This window comes from Cylas formicarius, unplaced genomic scaffold (assembly GCF_029955315.1).
Source record: "Cylas formicarius isolate icCylForm1 unplaced genomic scaffold, icCylForm1.1 PGA_scaffold_4__25_contigs__length_36172078, whole genome shotgun sequence".
In the NCBI taxonomy this organism is placed as follows: Eukaryota; Metazoa; Arthropoda; class Insecta; order Coleoptera; family Brentidae; genus Cylas; species Cylas formicarius.
This window is the reverse complement of record NW_026844334.1, coordinates 21,675,623-21,695,463: the sequence shown is the minus strand read 5'-3', so window position 1 is coordinate 21,695,463 and position 19,841 is coordinate 21,675,623. Positions and strand designations below refer to the sequence as shown.

Here is a 19,841-nt window from a genome sequence, read left to right as displayed (position 1 = left end):
GCAATGTAGGTTCTTATCTTAAGTTTGTTTGTCCAAAGTAACTTATTCGAACCTCAAATTCAAATCCATCGCAGCCAACAACCATCAATGCAGATTCTGTAAATGTTATAGATCAGTTGCCTTCAACGTTAAATTTAATAAAAACTTCTCCAGAGCTAGTTGTATAGTTAGATCGTAGTGAGAATTCTAACGATTACCTTGCGGGTGCGAAAGACACGAACTAGGCACAGTAAATAATATGTGAGATCATTTATATTTCTGGCATCGTTGTCGGGAAAAAAAGCGCGGTAATTTATTACTGGCGCATATAGAACTGCAAAAGGTGCATAAAATTGACTTAATCATAAAATGTTATCCGCTAATTAATGTTAAGGAGCTAGTCTACGACTAGTGAATAATTTCGTATGTATATTCACTTAATTAACAAACTAAACAAATGTACGCAACCCTTGCGCAGCAGCTTGCAACTGGAAATCTGTTTATTCTTATTTAGATCCGATCTAATTAAAATTCATATAAATGGGCAAAATTAAGCAGACGAAATTAATCTTTCGCGCGTTTTCAAAGATTGTAAGGCCGCAAGAACTGGTTAAAAATATCCGCGACATTAATCAGAGGTTAACTTAAGCGAAGGTATTTCAAAACCGGGAGCGCCAATTTTCAATACCCAATGCTGCAGATGAGAATCGTGGAAAAAATTGGTTACGCGGGTAATTAATTTGTGAAATTTATTTTTATCAGAACAAGGTAGGTCAACGGATACGTCATTGTTCAACTTTACAATCAAAATGCAACAGAATACTTGCGCGAGCTGATTTTATCTACTTTTTCATCTACATCGTAACCCAAACCCACTCATGGGGAAATAACAACCTCCTGATTTTGACAGCCGAGAGTATTGTACAGTGGCAGCCAAGTACGTTTTCAAAGGTTGAACCCAGCAGTTTTTTGACATTTTCCTTGTGAACACAGAAGACGAAAAAAAAAAGCCTTTTTTTCGTGTCCGTATTTCACATACCCTGTAGTTGGTAAACAATGTTTTTTTTATGTGGTTACAAAGTATACTTATATTTCAACTATACAGTAGATAAGGGACACATACAATGTCGTATCTCCAAATGACGTAGGCAATCATTCTGGTCCAGATAATTTTGTTTGCCGCCTCCCTAAATTCTTGATGTCTTACTATTCCATTGCCCCCAAGCTAGACAGCCAAAAAATCTACCATGCACTATTAATTGTAGAAATTGACATTTTTGTTCCCTCATAATGTAGAACAAAGTATGCCAACTTTTTACTTTGATGGTTTGCAAGATTTCTCTTCTTTTGTTAAGCCTTGTCTGAATATTTGTGTCATGTTTGTTCTTCGATTTCTGCATATTTTAAATTCAGGCACAGCACTGTTTATTTTCTTCTTCTTACTTTGTTTCTGTTTTGGAATTGTTTTCTCTCTTCCATCAGTTGTAATATTTCGGTTGTCTTCCTTTCTGCCGCTATAGGTTGTTTTTTGTTATTAATACAGTTTCGTTCTTTATGTTGTTCCATTTGTTTTCTTTTGTTTGTTGAGGATTTTAGGGAATGTTTGCAAATTGATCGTATATTTCCTGCTGTATTTTATGTTTTACATCTTCGATCTTCAGTTATTTTCTGTCCGTTACTTTGTTCCTATTTTCTCTTCTTAACTTTTTAACCGTAGGAGTATTGTTGCTGCTACTAGATTGTGGTTGGATGAAATATCTGCACCAGGATTTGGTTTCTTATCTATGATTTATAGTTGCTCCTGGTGCTCTCCAAATATAATGTCAATGTACTAACTTTTCTTCCCCTTTCGTTTTGAATGCCCAATCCATAATCACCGACAATATGTTCATTTTTTCCTTCACCCAGTTTCGGGTAAAAGTCTCTGAGTAATATAGTTATAGTTTTCAAAGCTGCTTCCCATTGATTATTATTAATTCGTCGGCCATTAGAAACAATTTCTTATCTCCAGAGCAAGAGAGTCTTATCACGGTTTGCGCTTCCACCTTCTAAGAAGCTGGTGGCCTCACTGAGAGGATTGATTATTTCGGTGATTATTGGGCCTTATGGTAGCCCTAGAATCTTGGGTTGCCTCCTCCACTAGCTCTGCTGTTCCGGAATTCAATTCCTCCAACTTTGCTTCCATTGCGGACTTCGTCGGAATCTCTGGCATTATACCGCATAACACTGGGTCCCCAGAAGAACTCAGCCACCGGCTCAATTGAGTGCACGATTTGGACGAGCTTACTGAGATTTGCCAAAAGTTAGTTCGATCTCTCTGAGTCTCCTTGAGGCTGGATTGATGTTCGTATATAATGCTATAAACAAAGGCATATAGGATATGAGATTTTTTCTCTTTTCACGAGCTACGATAATTTTGACGCTATATGTTGCAAGATTCCAAAGAAGAACAAACTAATTATCGTCACCCATAGAGTGCATGGTATGGTACTTGACTTTAAAATGGTATCTACTTAGAGGACACGGAACATTAGATGGATATTTGATGAATAATATTTTGACTCCGTTAAGCAGTGTGGCCACGAGACAGTGTAGGGTTGTAAGTTTGGGTTTACCTGTAAGTATGAGTAGATCCACATGTTTCTAAATGCAATATAACCTAAAAAAGACATTTCTTTCTCTTCATCGCTTTAATAGACTTTGTTTCCATTTTTGAGTTAACCAGTAGCGTTCCATTTGGAAACTTTGTAAAACTTACACAGCGGTGATATTTTTTCAAGCCGGTGTTACTTTCATATCGCCAATATTAATAAAAAAAATCACTCGCGGTAAATCCAGCAATTTTTATTACATGAAATATAAGTATAATTAATTTTCGATTCGATTCGATCGTTGTTGTTGCCATTTCATTGTTTTTGAGCCAAACTTTTAGGTCCCAATCACACTTGATAAGATCGTCAAAATAAGGTTTCGCATCTTGTGTCCGCCGTTAAGAGTATGAACGAAGAAAAAAATCAGAAAAAACAGCACAAGTTCACAAGACAGAAATTAGACGATCTAAGGCCAAAAAATCAGGTTGAAAATTTTTTATTGGGCCACCTTGCCTTTTCAACTTTGAAATTGAAAGGAACATAAAGGACCTTGTTCTCTAGAACTGTCCGTGGCATTTATATATAGGTAAATTAGGCTAATAAATCTTATGTATTTAATTGATTATTAATTAATAGAAAAATTCATTGGTTTCTCAGAGATATATAAAAAGTAAATCAAACGAAAACTGAAAAACACCGTTAATATGAAAATTAGTGTAATTTTTTTCAGTCGTGGGGTCTACTTTAGTTTGGTACCTTTCACATTCCGTACATATTAAATTATACAACCGCGTATGTCTTGAAAATGTGAATTTTGAGATCAGGACATATATTATGGCTCTCTTTTTGAGCGGAAATTCAATTTTGGTTAGCGCGATACATCGATAAAGTCAAGTGTTAAGTTATACTGGATAGTTAAATAAGAACAAACGTTGTTCGAATTTTCACATAAATATATTTAAATGACAGCTGTTTCGGCAACACAGCATTTGATAAAGGCACGGTGTTGCGGAAACAGCTGTCATTTAAATATATTTATGTGAAAATCCGAACAACGTTTATTCTTATTTAACTATTTCAAGTGTTAAGATTTCTCTCCCAGATTTCACAAATAGTTAAAGTTCTAGAACTAGGTGGAACGTCAGTCGATTGTGGCGACTTCAAGGTCAAATTTACTTACTCGAGGTCAAGTACAAACTATACTTGGATCTTAGTATAAAATATTTAAAAAGCATTGGTGAAAAAGTGTTATTCTGGGGTGTAAAACCAGTTAACTCAACGATAATTGATAATTAAGTCAAGAGAACCTGATCGTTGAAATCCGAGTAATTTTGTAAGAATTCAGTTAGAACACGGTGCCTCTGGCGGTGACTTAAGAAATCTCAATTACAAGTCGAATTTCCGACCTCTTTCTTCTTCTTCGATGTTTTTTTGCCTTCTGTATTCTAAGCTATAGTGACTTAAAACACCCTATACGAGCGAGATATTTAATCTCCCTGATCCCGCATGCGACAGGCTTTAGACAAATAAAAGAATCGCCGAGCAAAAGAAACGGTATAACAGAGAGCAGCAAAGCAGGCAGCGAGCGCCTCCCCACGGGCAGCCAAGCGAACTTTCAATGCGGAATCATCATTTCTCTCAGTCTCGCGAACAACAAAGTCCACTTAGTCATAGTCGAAGCCTGACCGAAAAATACAAGGGAGAATAAAACGGCGCGCCACAAATTCAACACCATCTTTTCACCAATGGAAAGGATGAAATATTACTCCCTTTTTATGTATTAAAAATAATCTGAAAGCACGAACTTGTATGCGGGTAGCGCGTTTTCCATGTAGGATGGAGTTATCCACATATTTGAACGCACTTAAAAGGGTTTTAAGTCGACACGAGCTGCGACCAACTAACTAACAGAGTTTAATTTGGTTCCGCGTTCCGTTACACTGTTTGACTATTTATTTTTTAATGTCTCCCAATCTGTACCAATCTATAGAGAATAGTAAAGCGTGAAATATTTTTCCATACTATCATCATATATGAAGGACCTCTTTATAACCTACTGGGTATAAGGAAAACGGATGATTTTAGAAATTTTAAAAAACAAAAGTTCAATAATCGGGCAAATTAATGTGTAGCAAATAAATCGTAAAAAAAATTACTTTCAATTTTTAAATAATTTAAGGCCATAAAATCGAGTTCTGCTTTTCACCATTTTACCATTTCCGTAGCTCCAGCAGCCATATCAAAAATAGCCTAAAAAAGTATAAAAGGATTTATTAAATTTGGAGTACTTAAAGGAGGCATTTGCAAGGCCATTTATGAATGTCGATTGCGATTGCTAATCTTACCACCAGATGGCGTTTTTAACTTATTTTTTTAAATATACCAAAACCCCAGTAAAAATCATATCTCAAAGTCTTTACTCTAACCCAAAATATGGATAAAAGAACTGAATTGGTTAGTTCACTAAATCTAATTTGAAATGAAAAAATAAGTGGCAATAATTGAAAGCTTACCAAGATATGAAGTAGTGTGCAATGGCTAATTTTGATAAAAAAAAATTAAATAAATTACGAATGTTGGTAATGATTTCGCATCGCAAATTATGAATTATTGGGCATTAGTTAACTAGTTAATTAATTAACCTGTAATATAAAAAGCAAATTTCAACTTTTCAACTCCTTTTATTAATATTTTAGATTAGGACAAAGATCTCGAATTCCGGTTTTTACTGTGTTATTGGCTATGAAATGATGTTGAACAAAGTTTTATTGTTGGTAAAATTATTTCCATTTGTAATTTTAATGTTAGCTACATTTCCTGTCAGAGATGGTGCAAAGAGCAATATACGAAAAATATTATATATAGTACTCACTCACCGAAACTGTAGGTTTTGCTCTTTCCTGTTACATAACAACTTTTTTCTCAAATTTTCAGGACCTTCATTTTCCCTCACTTCGGTCGTTTTCTTTAGGAAGACACCCGGTACGCATGCGTTTGCAGATGCAGAACTAACTGGACTACTGCCTATCCAAGACTGTCAAATGAAGTAACTTAATAAGCACTTTATTAGTTTAATGAAATAAGGTTTTAGCATGGATTTTTAGAATTTGTTTGGAAAATATTAAGTTTGACGGTCTACAAATGTGTGTTGTAGATAGAGTCATGTGGGGCAAGTGTGCGCAGCGGGTAAGTGTGCGCAGGCTTATTATTTATAAAACCGTTGACAGTAGAGTAGGGGAATCAACTGCCTTCAGTAGTCACTACGACGTTGGACAAAAGATTAGAGTCTTGTCTGGCAAAGTTACGTAGTTATAGTAATATTGGTAAGTAAAAATTTTGGTTATTATTCTTACGATTTTTTCCAATTTAGAATTCAAATACTTTTATATTTATGTAGCGGTAATTAGTATTAATTATGTCCAATTATGCTCGTTTATATATCTAATTTTATCCGCTATACGTCAAAACTTGGTAGAATGATGCAAAAATGTGTAATTTTAAACTAAATCTGTGAAGGCGATTAGGGTTAAGTGTACATATACGGTTGTGGGGTAAGAGTACGCATATTTTAATGCGTACTTTTATCCCGATAGTGAGTTCTTTGTGTATTGACACTCGTTGTTATTTGTTTCAGGTTATACTTATATATTTCTCAAAAAAAAACTACAATGCCTCGAAATTACAAGCGGAAGGCTCCACACAGGTCCGTTGTTACCCGTGATCAATTTGATGCTGCTAAGCGATTGATTGCCGAAGGTTTAAGTAAAAGAAAAGCAGCTGAACAGGTTGGAATGAAAGAGAGTACTCTCAGGAAGCGATTAAAATCTGATTCAACTGCTCTAAAATTAGGAAGATTTACTTCAACTTTCACAAGTGAGCAAGAAAATGAAATATATAATTATTTAAAAAGATGCGATGATCTCTATTATGGTCTTAATATGACAACTCTAAGAACATTGATCTACGAGTATGCTGAAATAAATCATATTCCTCATCGGTTTAATCAAAAGTCGAAAATGGCTGAACGTGATTGGGTGTATGGATTTTTAAAAAGGCACCCTGACTTGGATTTACGACAATCCACGTCAACTAGCATAGCTAGAGCAAATAAAACTGAAAATTCTAAAAAAAAAAAACAAAGAAGAATACTACTACCAAAGATAAGGCTGTTAAAGTTAAGGCTAGTCAAGAAAATATTAATGATTTTAAGGAAAATGATGATTACTGTGCATTGTGTGGTGAAAAATACGTTGATCCACCTACAGAGGATTGGATTAAATGTAGCTTATGTCATAGCTGGTGGCATGAACAGTGCACTCATTATGAAACTGGTGCTTTCATATGTGATATATGTTCTAATAATTAAGATTTTATCGTATTCGTTAAAAACGATCTCATTTGAATTTATCTCTATTCAAAACTGTTAACTACTCTAAGCCTTATTCTCGATAAAAATCAAGTTAAACAGTATTTGTCAAAAATTATATATTTAATATATAAATATAAAAAATGAAGTAAAAAATGATAAGTATTGATAAAAAATAATATTTATAACATTAAATATGGTGTAACTATATGTAACAAGTTATGGTTTAAATTATTACAAATGGGCACACTTACCCGCAGTGCTGCGCACTTTTACCCCAATATTGGGGTAAGTGTGCGCATTCTGACTAACATTTATTTTATTTTATTTCTTTAATTACAATAAAGTAAATTGAATTTCATGTTACGTAATTGTTAAATCAATAAATCCTTTAAATAAATACTTTTATTTCAATTTATTTTGTACAATTATTACAATTTTATGACCATAGAAAAAAAAATGCGCCCTCTTGCCCGCATGACTCTACGTACATTACGTAACAAAAGTAAATTCAGTGACACTGTGTTAAGAGAAGAACTAATCGAAAGAGTAGATTAGATATTGAATGAAATTTCTTAATTAACTCCCGTTTCACTAACCTGTTTTAGATTCAAAAAATTTTTTTATATAGTACAAACGGCAATTTAGTTATAGAAGCGAAAATTGACAATAGACCACAGACTATAGCTATAATGACTGATAGATATTCATGAATTAGATCAATTTGATAGACAAGAACATGGACCAAATGATATGATAAACTTATTATTATATATAAAAACATGAAATCATTTTATATTATTTTTAGAAGGGTATGCAATTCCCTTTTGGTAATAATTAATAACATTAAAGTCGAAGTGCAAGTGATACTACTAATAAAGTTTATTGAAATAGTCCACAATGTTGTAAAAAAAAGGGTGTGAATTTAACAAATGTCTCGTTAACAATAACCAATTAAGTGAGGTGTCAAACCGACCTACATGTACCAAAATTTAATGACGACTATTATTCTTCTCGAATACATATAAATATCAACCGCCTACCTTAATAAATAGGAATACTCGACAGTAATGTGGTCCGATAATTCCGTTCTTGTGCGCACAGTTATAAGCACAACACACCTATTTATAATTTTCGTATGAATAATTGCACCTTGCCATAAAGGCTCTCACCCAATTTTTCCACATTATATTTAACACTTGGAATGGTTTCAAATCCATGCTAAATTTAATAAAGGTGTGCGGGTTATTAAATATGTTTAATGAGGAAAAACGGTCCTTTCTGACGTTAGTAAATGGCTTTGCGTACACCTTAGGTGCGGTGCGGGATGTGTAGGAAAAACCTTCACGGTCAGAGTCGATCCATCACTGAAACCATATTTTATTACTTGTTTTCCGTTTGCGTGGGCGGGTGAATATGTGAAAAATAGAGAAACTATATGTTGTACCAAGTGCTTGTGTCGAATTGTAATCAATTTTACGTATAACTATAACAAATCGAGAAAAAATAAGATATATAATTTGCCGGAAGCGGTCTTCAAAAACATCAGCATTCATGTCTTCATGATACTGTCCAGACTGGTTTGATTGAAACCACTGGCAAATCCATTTTTGCTATCAATGCAAGTAATTATTAATCTTTTATTTTTTCCCGAGGGTGCTTTTATTCCGATGGATGATCCTTGCAGAAAAACTGGTTTTAATTCCTTGTCCCGTCATGTTTTAGTAATGATATATCCTACATTTACGCATTTTTACTACTACTACTACTACTTTTACAGATATTACTATTTTTCGTTTGAAACTGGTCTCAAACTGGCACAACTACCTATTCGTCTATCTACCTTTCTCGGGACCCTTGACCATCGTCATAATTATAATATTAAGCCAATGAAATACGGCCACCATGTTTTGCAGTTCACTGAACATAGGTAAGATCCTCGCTATCCGTTTCTTGTGGCTCAGGACGAATGGAATATAATAGCGAATAACTAGTCAATGCATCTAAAACCTGTCATTCCTGAAGAAGTTTGTGAAATAAAAAAAAAATGGTCAAGTGCCAGATGTAATTGAAATATCACTAGTTAAACTATTATTTTTAAAAGGAGGGGGTTGCCCAAGATTTACTTATCAGTTTGCTGCCTGGATTCTCTAAAATTTTGGAACAGACCATGTATGAACAGTCAATTAATTTGATAACAAATTGTAAGTTTCTACACAATAAGTAACTTGTATTTTTATTTGGTTTAATTTATTAAAACATTGTTGCAATTTTTTCAAAAATGGGAACACCAAAGGGGATATTTTTATTACTAACCAAGGCTTATCTGTGGACGCAAATACGGAACATGAAGTGGTAGGAGGATAAAACTCGGCGCTATCTCGGAAGACCTGGGGGGTTGGGATTTTCACCATCGGATTCAGAAAAAAATCTTGAGAAGGAAGCGACCTCAAAAAATCGTTTTTAAGGAGGTAGCAATTTTTCGGTTTTTCGAGGTTTCCGGAGTTATTTGTGGTCGGATCGGGGCGCGAGTGTCACCGTTGCGTTCGGGGGCCCGAGCGCCATCCGGTGCCGTAAATAGGATATCCCTCAAAATTGAGGAGGTTTTGAGGTTCGGGAGGATCTGGTCTCCTATGGGATGAATCGAAAAACTGAGTACCTAAGTTGACGCGCTTAACTCAAACATCATTCTGTGGTGTTTTTTTTTGAGGGCTAAGCAAGCTCGAAAGGAATTAGAAGTAATGAACTTAGATAGTTACAATCTTACCTTAATCAACGAATATGGGTAGTGGGGGTTACTAAAAATGTTAAATCCAGTAAGTCTAAAATTCTAATTAACGAATATGGAGTTGGCCAGGGTAGTCTTTTTGATCCATTTTTGTTTGTCATTTCCAAGCATGTCAAAGAATACTTTATTATGCAGACGACAAATAAATCAATGCTTAATACGAATGAAACGAACGAATGCATCTTCAAAACAAAAAAAAACATAATATTAGAAAATATAACTAAGCTATAAATCGCAGAGACTACATTTGTTTTTGGGAGTTTTCATTGATGGAAATTTGGACTGGCTATTTTATTATTTCATTATATACTTATTTTATTATATACTCACTAAAGAAACCAAATTCAATCTTTCATGGAATTGTTGGCAGGTATTTATATTAAAAAAAAAATAAAACTTTGCCAACTCGAGTCAATTCACAATTCACACAAAAAATTTTTTTAGAGATATGATTGAATGCCTTTATGTAGAAACTTAAACCTCTTTTACCATTTAATAAATACAAATACTGGATGTTTTCTAATTGAATATCAATAATTAAGGGACCGATTTTGGGTCCATTTCAAAAAGAAAACTTCATTCATTTGAGACACATGGTGGTAAAGTTTTGAAAAATAAAACATATTTTTTAGCAATTTTAATGATATTTTTTTTAAATACAGCAGTGGCGAGCGTACGGAATTTCACATGTCTGTTTTGGCAGAAATTGATGGTACGCCACTGATTTCTCTTAAAATAAAAATTATTCTTACAATCTCCATTCATTTCTAAAGAAATCATTTATTTTTTTATTTTTTCAATTCGCTGTACGATTTTTTCTTGAAACAATAAAAACCTCTTCTCTGCATGGCCATAATAATAATTAATATAACAGCATGCAGAGAATTTAGTTTTTATTTTTAAGTGATAACCCTACGACAGGGATTAAATCTGCTCATAAATAAATGCAAATGTCTATTTTTTTAGAAAATCAGAGGAGTGCCACTGACTGCCTATGAACAAATAATATTTTGGATAATTGGGTCACTGCAGCACTAATTAAATCGAGAACTTTTTTTGTAGAGTACAGTTTTAATCAAAACACATCAAATCCTAACAACAATATAAAAAATAAACGATTCTTATTTTTAAAAAAACACTACCTACTATTAATAATTTTTAACAAAATTGTCTGTTAGTAAATTAATAACAACATTTTTGAAAAAAAATAGAACAATGAATGTGTTCTCCATTTTTCAAAGAAACATCCACAGTCTACTGTAATACTTTTATATTGTTTGAGGGGGCGGAGCTATATGAGGGGCATCAACAACGTCTCGGATGACTGATTCCCATATTGATGGGTAAAGTCCTGAGTCGCGGTTAAGATTGTCAGTTTGCGTATTATCGAATAAAATTTTATGTCCGGTTTCGTGATTGTTTTAAGGCTCTTTGAGTCTACTTGATATTTTTCGTCCGGTCTCTCCAATGTATTCTTTGCCGCATATGTATGGAATGCTGTAAACTCCTGGCATCTCTAATTTTGTCTTTGACGGTTGGAAGATGTTGAGAGATTTTTGGACATGTGGTATGGTGATGTTTTGAATGTAAGGAAGGACAACAGTGGCAAGTCTGGAATTGCTTTCGGCTTCATTGCTATTGGAAGGTTGTAGTGAAGTGTACTTTGTGATGGAACTCTTAATATCTTTAATGTGGAACCCAGAATTAAAACACCTTACCTGTGTTTTAATGTCTAAGTAAATCTACTAGGGATTCTTGACCGTGAGGCCACATAACAAAATAATTATCCACGTAGCGTTTCCATAATTTTGGTATAAGGTGGAAGGTGTCGAGAGCTGTCTTCTCAAAGGGTTCCATAAATATCTTCGCGATGACTCGTGATAGTGGAGAACCCATAGCTGTTCCCGACATTTATTGAAAAATTTTACCGTTATAACAAAATATGTTCCCGACAATCATTTTTCAATTAAGATGAGAAAGTTTGGTTCCAGCTTGTCGGATTTTAATATATCTGAAATAATGGTGAGAGTTTCGGAAATAGAGACTTTAGCAAAGAGGGATTCTATGTTGAAACTAACCAGAAGATCTAGTGTATCTAATGTAATGCTCCTTAATTGTTCAATGAAGTGAAAGGAATCAAGTACAAAACTATCAGTTTTCCCTGTAAAGGGTTTTAATAAAGAAGCTAGATATTTTGCTAGAGAATATGTTGGAGAACCAATGGTGCTGACAATAGGTCGAAGGGGTAACAATCTTAACCGCGATTCAGGTTTTTACCTGTCACCAATATGGGAATCAGTCATCCGAGACGGTGTTTATGTCCCCCATTTAGCTCCGCCCCCTCAAACAATATAAAAGCAGGTACGGAGTAAAATGCGAGCCAATTTCAGTCAGGCTCTGAAGAAGCCAACAAAATAGTTAGCGGAACGTTAGCTAGTTCGACTCAACAAAAACCGACGCAGGAATCTAGAAGTTTTATTTAAAAAAGTGTTCTTTCCACCTTGAAGGATACAGCTTTTCCTCATATTGACGCGCACTCTTTGGAGTATACCTCCAGTATTTCTTATTAATTCTCAGAAAGCTCTTATATGATCCTTCAGCCCTTCTATAGTGTTAACTGCTATGCGAAAAACCAAACTTTTGAGAAGCCCCCATAAGAGAAAGTCCAAACTAATTTAATCTGGGGACCCATCGGTTATTAAATGGTTGATTTAAAGATTCTCTTACTGCAACACTAAAGTGACTAGCCGCGCCGTCATGCATGAACTTCTAGCAATACTGGCAAATCATCTTCTAAAAATTAATAAAATTAATACATAATTATGTCGATTTTGCCTTTCGGCCAGGAAAAAGGGTTCAACTAAATAATCTCCAACAATTCCAGCCCAAACAAACATTACATGGTTATTGTGGAAAATTTATTATTGCATTTCTGCTTCATCTGTAAATAGTATTTCTTGAAAATTTTTCTAGTACTAAGTTCAGGATTTTCATCATTACAATTTAAAACTGTTTTTTTTAATTTCTATGTTATTTTATTTATTATATTTCTATTTAAGTCAACCTTCTATGTTTATTTGAAAATGTTCGGCTATCTGGTATGACTCTAAGAACCATACTAAAATGCATATCTGCCAATTCCTCATTAGTAGACTCGACCATTATTTTTTTTTAAATAGCAATGCTCGAGTATTTTAAATACCAAATTAATAGTAAGTGAAGAACTGAATTTAAAACTGATGTCAAACAACTATCCAACAACCGCCTTGATCACAGAATTAATTATTTTTGCAGACACAGCGCACTTCAATTTTTTTTATTTTAATAAAACACATAGACAATTGCTCAAGTAACAAATAACAACGATAACGTGTTATGCTCATGCAGAGAAGAGATTTTAATTTTTTAAGCGAAAACCGTACATCGGATTGAAATAAATCAAGAATCTAAACTTCTTTAGAGGTGATTGGAGATTATAGAAATAATTTTTATCTTAAGAGAAAAAAAAAGCGTATTTGAAACAAATTGTGGTGCACTAAATAATGCTTCTTGATAGACAGTACAAATTTTGTTGAAATAGTGTTATTAGAGATATTAAAAAAAAAACATTACTTTTGAAAACTTTACCACCCTGTATCTCAAAAGTTAAGTCGTCTAGGGCATATGTTCACATGAAGTTTTCTTTTTAAAATGGACCAAAAAAGGCTCCCTTAATTATTAACATTCAATTAGAAAACACCCAGCATAGTAATACAGTAACCAGGGATGACAGTTATCGCCTTCAAATCAAAGAAACAGAAGCACAATATATGTGTGTTAGACTTTACAATAAGTTGGCGACGCATATTAAATGGGTTCAGAGTCAACGTTTAAGTTGAAGATTAAGTTCTTAATTCAGTTAGATCGGCATTGTCCTAATGGCCATTTTATGTATTAGAGTAATTAATTTATTTGTGCCAGTCCTACGTTTCACTTAATTGCACTTTGTTATAATATGTAACAAATTTGAAATAAATATTATTATTATTATTAATATATTTCACTTTATGGGACTTGTGTGCCATAAAATACATATTAGAAATGGTAACGAATGTTTATCATCGGAGTAATTTTGATCATAGCTAAAACGATTGCTCTGACTGATGATTTAGAAAAGCGTTTGCAAAGTGATAGAGTAGAATTTGAGAGAAAGTTTTGGATATTTCGTTGCGTAATGCGTACCGGTTTATTCGTCCGCAAGAATGAAGAAATTAAAATTAATAAATGTTCTGACACACGACACTCCTTCTGCGTGCGAAATCTGCCCCGAAATATTGTGTGAATATTATTTAATACCACGCCTTTTCTAGCTTTGCCGTGATGAGTTCCATTAATTATTTCCCCGTTTCGGACACGACAGCTTGTATTTCGTTATTAATATGTAATCTCGTATCTTATTAAAAATGTTGACACCAAAAGGGAATAAACCTTACGTTCAGAGTTTTGGTTAGTTTACCTTATTCTTTTGGAAAAGGGGACTCTTTTATTATTAAATTAATGATAAAATTTGCAGAAAAAAATTAATGTATCACTATATAAAATGTACAGGGTTCCTTATACCTAGTAGCAACAGTATCTTAGGTATATTTATTATAATGAAACCATGGTAAGATGCATGCATTATTTCCGAACTGCGCCTTTCAAATATTTCGGACCGGTAGTAAACACTTATACTAAAAAAACTACTTTATAGAATATACAATACTATAAAACAAGCAAAACAGAGACGAGAAAAACAACAAAAGGGACCTACAAAGTTAAAATTTTCTTTACACAACAACTCTTTAACATAATTGATTAATATCTACAGAGATAGTCGAGACGCGTAGAGACAGCAGGAAAAATTTTACCAACCATAGACAGAAGCAACTAAAATGTTATCCTATGAAGATTTAAACATTATACATTACTTTTACAATCTTTTGATAGTGTTTTTCTATCTGAACTATAGCGTCCGCATAGTTGGGCTAAATCTTTCGAGCTTTTCAAGAAAACAGATTTAACCTCGATTTTCCAGCTTCGCCTGCGTTTTTCTCCCCTGGGATTGTGCTTAGTTGTTCATCAGTTCTGTTGATGAATAGTGACCTAGCGACTATTACTCCACTCACTCCAACAGATTAAATAGTCCTTTCTAACAACATTTTCTTCAGCTGGCATATATTTACTGATTTTTAGGTATAGGTAAAGAAGAAAAGAAGAACAAAAATTTGTAATAATTTTTAAAAACTGGCTGTTACTAATACTGCAGAAAATGTCTGAGTTAAAGCGAAGTTCCTTTTTCTTGGGAAACATAAACAATACTTTAATTAGATATTAGCTATAGCTGTCCCATAAAATGCCGTCCCGTATTTTAGAGGGTATTCTAGCAATCTCAACGTTCAGATCCACCTGTCAGCAAGGCACCCAAAGAAAATTTCACTCAATTCAAAAACGTATTAGTCGAAGCGTAATTGTTTGTCAATCTGAATTCCGTAAAGCCCAAGAAAAGTTGTGTTAAAGCTTCAGATAATGCCCGAGGACCAAGGACGTTAACTTTTTAATATTGAAACAGAAGCCAACAAGCCAATGAATAAATTCATTTATATAAATTAAGAAGAACGGTAACAAAACTGAGCCCTAGAGTGCGCTCAATGAAGAAGAGCAGGTGTCAGATGCCAAAATACACTGAGTGAGTTGTATTAGCCAATACCATGACAGCCACTGAGCGTTTGAAGCAATACACCAAAAAATGATATTAATTTGAGCGATGCAAAACATAATTTGGCCATGCATTTTCCTATACCTATTTCCAACGGTTCTCTTGTCGTTGCATTTTTTTTGCCAGAACTCAATCAAATTCTTCAGAGTTCTTCGAAGGGTAAAAGGCACAAAATGAAAAATAAAAATCCTGAATAACCCAAGACTACAAAAATTCAGCATCGTAAGTTTATTTATTTCGCTTTGATTTTCTTCGAACGTGAAAGGCGGAAGGGATAATTCGCAATGATCATTTCTGGCGCGCATCCGATTCTAAAATCGAGAAATAAATGGCCTTATAAAACGATAAAAGCGTCTTCGCCGCGTGCGGCCTCCGGCCGAAACAATAAAACATAATTACATTTTCACTTATCACTCATTCATCCTGTCGGTGTTGCTTGCGAAGCGGTGGCGAATAAAAGCGACTTACTGTTTAAGCGTTTCCTATTCATTACTATTCACTTCGTTTCGCGTTTTCTCGTTCAGGTCGTATTTATCTTGGTCTTTTGTGTTTTGCCGCACACTTTTATGATCAGTGGCGGCTAAGAGTATTTTTTGCTGGTTATCTATCTTTTTCGATTTCAGTTTATGTTCCAGAGTTATAATATAGGAACCGACAGATGAAAATGATCAATGTGCGATAGCAGGCGTGAAACATTGTACATTGTTAAAAAGTTGAATACCCTCTGGTTCTGTAGTCCAAGTCACCAAGTAGTGTGACTTAGTATGGCTAGTGTTGGACAACAATCAGGTCCGGTCTCAAACAAATTTCCCGCTAGTTGGGGTTAAGCTCACAATGGTGGTGGTAAACGTAAAACATCTATCCCGTATTCCGCAGCTGCTTCTCCATTTTTATAGTTGTCATACCCATTTCTGGATGCGTTGGGCAACTTTTCACAATTTTGACTATTCAATGAGGTCACTGGATACCTAAATATACAAGAATGATAGAACATTTTTTTGTTCATTGTAAATTGAAAATTAGCAATTCCGCAAATCATTGCAGGACAAAAAACTCGGTTGGTCTTTTTGTAGGTGCTTTAAAACCTGTTGTTAAAACCTTTAAAAAACCTCTCTGCGATCTGTTTTGGTATTGTCACATCAAACACAATTAATCGTATAACTCATATTGACCCAACTAAATCACATACAATTTCTCTTGATGGATCCCAAATACCTGTGTCGCTTATTAATAATATCGGTTCGTTCTCACATTATGCTATTGCTACCATGCTTCGCATCTTCAAAACCTATATCTGTCAATAATCTACTAAAAGATACTTAAAGAAATACTCAACCAAACCTAATGCAAATCCTTATCCCCTCAAATAATTTTATAAACTGAAATGAAAATTTTTGAAAAAAAAATCGCGGACAAGTCACTCAAATTCTCATATATATATATATATATATATATATATATATATATATATATATATATATATATATATATATATATATATATATATATATATATATATATATATATATATATATATATATATGTATATATATATATATATATATATATATATATATATATATATATATATATATATATATATAAATGGCAGAATTTGAGTGACTTGTCCGCTTTTTTCTCTTCACTAAGTAGCAAATTATGTTAAAAATCACAATTTTCTCAATAGCATGTTTGAATTTTTTGAAATCCATGTTAATTTTAAGACATCGAATATAAAATAGAAGAAAAATTCCATGTTTGAGGGATTATAGCCTGTTTTGACGGACTTGCTCATTTCAGTGATTAATTCCTCATTAAATAATCCAATATATCCGTTCTTAGACACTGATACTATTCAGCGTTTATTACTTATTTTGCATACAAATTTAAAACATGTTATTCTAATGTTTTTATATCTAAAAAATTACTACACGCCAATGAAAAACATAAAAATGAATCCCTGCCCTAAAATAATAATGTTCAGAACTGAATCCGTTTTTCAATGTGACCAACGCTTACTTACTTTAAAAAATCTGAGTGTTTGAGGCAAGATACCAAAATTAATCTTATTTTTTTGATAATTATTTTCTATTTGGTCGATCTGCTAAAGCGATAATGGCATTTCGATATAAAATTTTCTATCCAATAAGTTGATAGATAAGTAATTACATATAATTACACTGGAGCGCGGCTTATTTTCAGTGTATGAATTTTATTGTCAGTAAAAATTGAATATAGGAATTAAGATTATATAGTTTTTCTCTTCATCATTAAATCCACATTATAACATTTTTTAAATTATTCGCTTGGTATAAATACGTTTACAACATTTCTTATACGCAGTTTCTAAAAGCTACGAAAGGCATTGAGAATACTCGACAGCATGAGCAAAAATATCCTGTTCTACGTCCCTGAGTCACATCTATAACGTTACTCCTAGTGTAAACAACTGCGCTTGCCATATTCTCATTTCAAGTTCATGCTTGGCTTCATGTTAATCGAATGTTGTAAAGTTTCGGGCTGTGTTTTCAGCAACCGGCAATCAATTTTCGGTTTATTTCAGGGTGAAAGGGAAGATATACAGAGACGGATTTCCGATAGTCCCTTTTTTATTACCGTTAATTATTCGAATTTTTATAGCATATATTAGAAACGTAAATAAAACTTGTGTTGTGTAACTGAAAAAATGTTAATTTAAAGCAATGTTTTTGTTATTGTTGTTTGGATCTACGCAGAAGGGCATAATGGATAACAGTTTAAAAAACACTTTTATGGCGGTTACTTTGATACTACAAAAAAAGAAGCAACAATATATGTACTCATAACAACTCTCCAGAAGATATCATTTGCCATAAAATCGCGTTTTTCTAAATAAAAAAAAAGATATGTCTATCTTAAAAATAACCTGGCGTAAATTCAATGTATTGAGAAAAAGTTACAAAACGGCATTCAATACTCAACTCAAAATGTTGAAATGCCAAATTATTTTTTCAAAGGCATTTTATTTTGACCACGCTGTATAAGAGCAACGCTAAGCTGAAGCAGTTTTTAGTACAGTTATTATTTGACTATGACACGCTTAATAATAGTTACTTCCTCTCCGTTCATGGAAGCCAAAAACCATTACATTATTCGTAAATCGCAATGGGGGTGCTCCCAATTAAAAAATACTTAGGAAAAAATGGCGTATCCGTCCCTGAATTCGTAAGCAGTAAAGCACAAAACCGGACTATTTAACACTTGGCTATGTTATTGTGTTGGTGGCTTGGGCCATGTGTAAATTTGGATTAATAGCAGGGATAAAAGGATATGAATAAATCTGTCTGCCATGAAATCTTAATCAACTTCAAAGAACATCGCGGTTCCTTTTGAATGAAGTTTTAAAAAAATCGCCTTTTATATTGAAAGATTTAGGACAGCCGATTTTTTAAAACAAAACGAACGTATCTTACGTTGAATATTAAAAAAAAAACGATTTCGTTAGTTTCAATGTTGAACAATAGGATATTTTTAATACAACCAACACAATAAATAAAAACTTTAATTATTACTCAAAAAACATGTGAAAAGGAATACGCGAAACTTTTCTTTACTTTAAAGTTCGATTCCTTAAGAAAGGAAATAAGGATCAAATATAGGATTAAATTTTATGCGGAACTACAGCATACCTGTGTCAAAAATAAACAAATAAAATAAATCATTTAAGATGCAGGAGAGATGGACCTCATTATTTTTTTTGTCCAAACTGTAGTTATGCCAAAGATTAATAAAACTCATATGAAATTGTAAAATCCAAGAGCCAACTAATAGACTTAATAACTTATTTGTGCGTCTTACTAAAATGTCTACTTTTAGACACCCTGTTCGTTTTTCGGCTGAGTAACTAGGAAAGTTTCCCTGGCTGTATTTTTGTTTTTTACTGCCAAATTGGTCTCACTTATTATTTTTAGGCCAGTGCGGAACCTGACTTCTGAAGTTGGCTGATATGGTTCACTTATTTTTATTAGCAAGGCGTTATTAAAGTGACTCTATCCGTATCTTAAACGTATGGTCTTGTGTGCACGTCTGCATCAGTACTTACTTCACCATTTCGAACTAATCTTCTATTTCATCTAAACTCTCTCCATACCCTAGTTGTCAGCATTATCTTATATCTTCAGCGAAGCGACCAAAACTAACCATCATTTTCAATGCATTTAAAGAGTGTTTTATTTCCGAATTGGCGAGTATTTCCATTAAGCTATTCAATAATATAGGGGTCGTGAATTTGTACAGAATAGAATTTTCCGCATCAGTAAATTCCACATACTAAGCTACTTTTTCTTTTCGACACAAGGATTTACGTTTTAAGTGGATCCAAGCATATTTCTACAAAATGCC

The 19,841-nt window shown here is 33.4% G+C and overlaps 1 protein-coding gene across 1 annotated transcript; it reads left to right on the top strand.

Annotated features, from left to right (window-relative positions):
* Positions 1–5,830: 5,830 nt before the first annotated feature.
* LOC132701278 (uncharacterized) lies at positions 5,831–7,123 on the top strand. The gene is made up of 2 exons (XM_060669076.1): positions 5,831–5,893; positions 6,205–7,123. Exon 2 carries the CDS (start codon positions 6,239–6,241, stop codon positions 6,995–6,997), a length of 759 nt encoding a protein of 252 aa, XP_060525059.1. The 5' UTR covers positions 5,831–5,893; positions 6,205–6,238; the 3' UTR covers positions 6,998–7,123.
* The last annotated feature ends 12,718 nt before the right edge of the window (positions 7,124–19,841 follow it).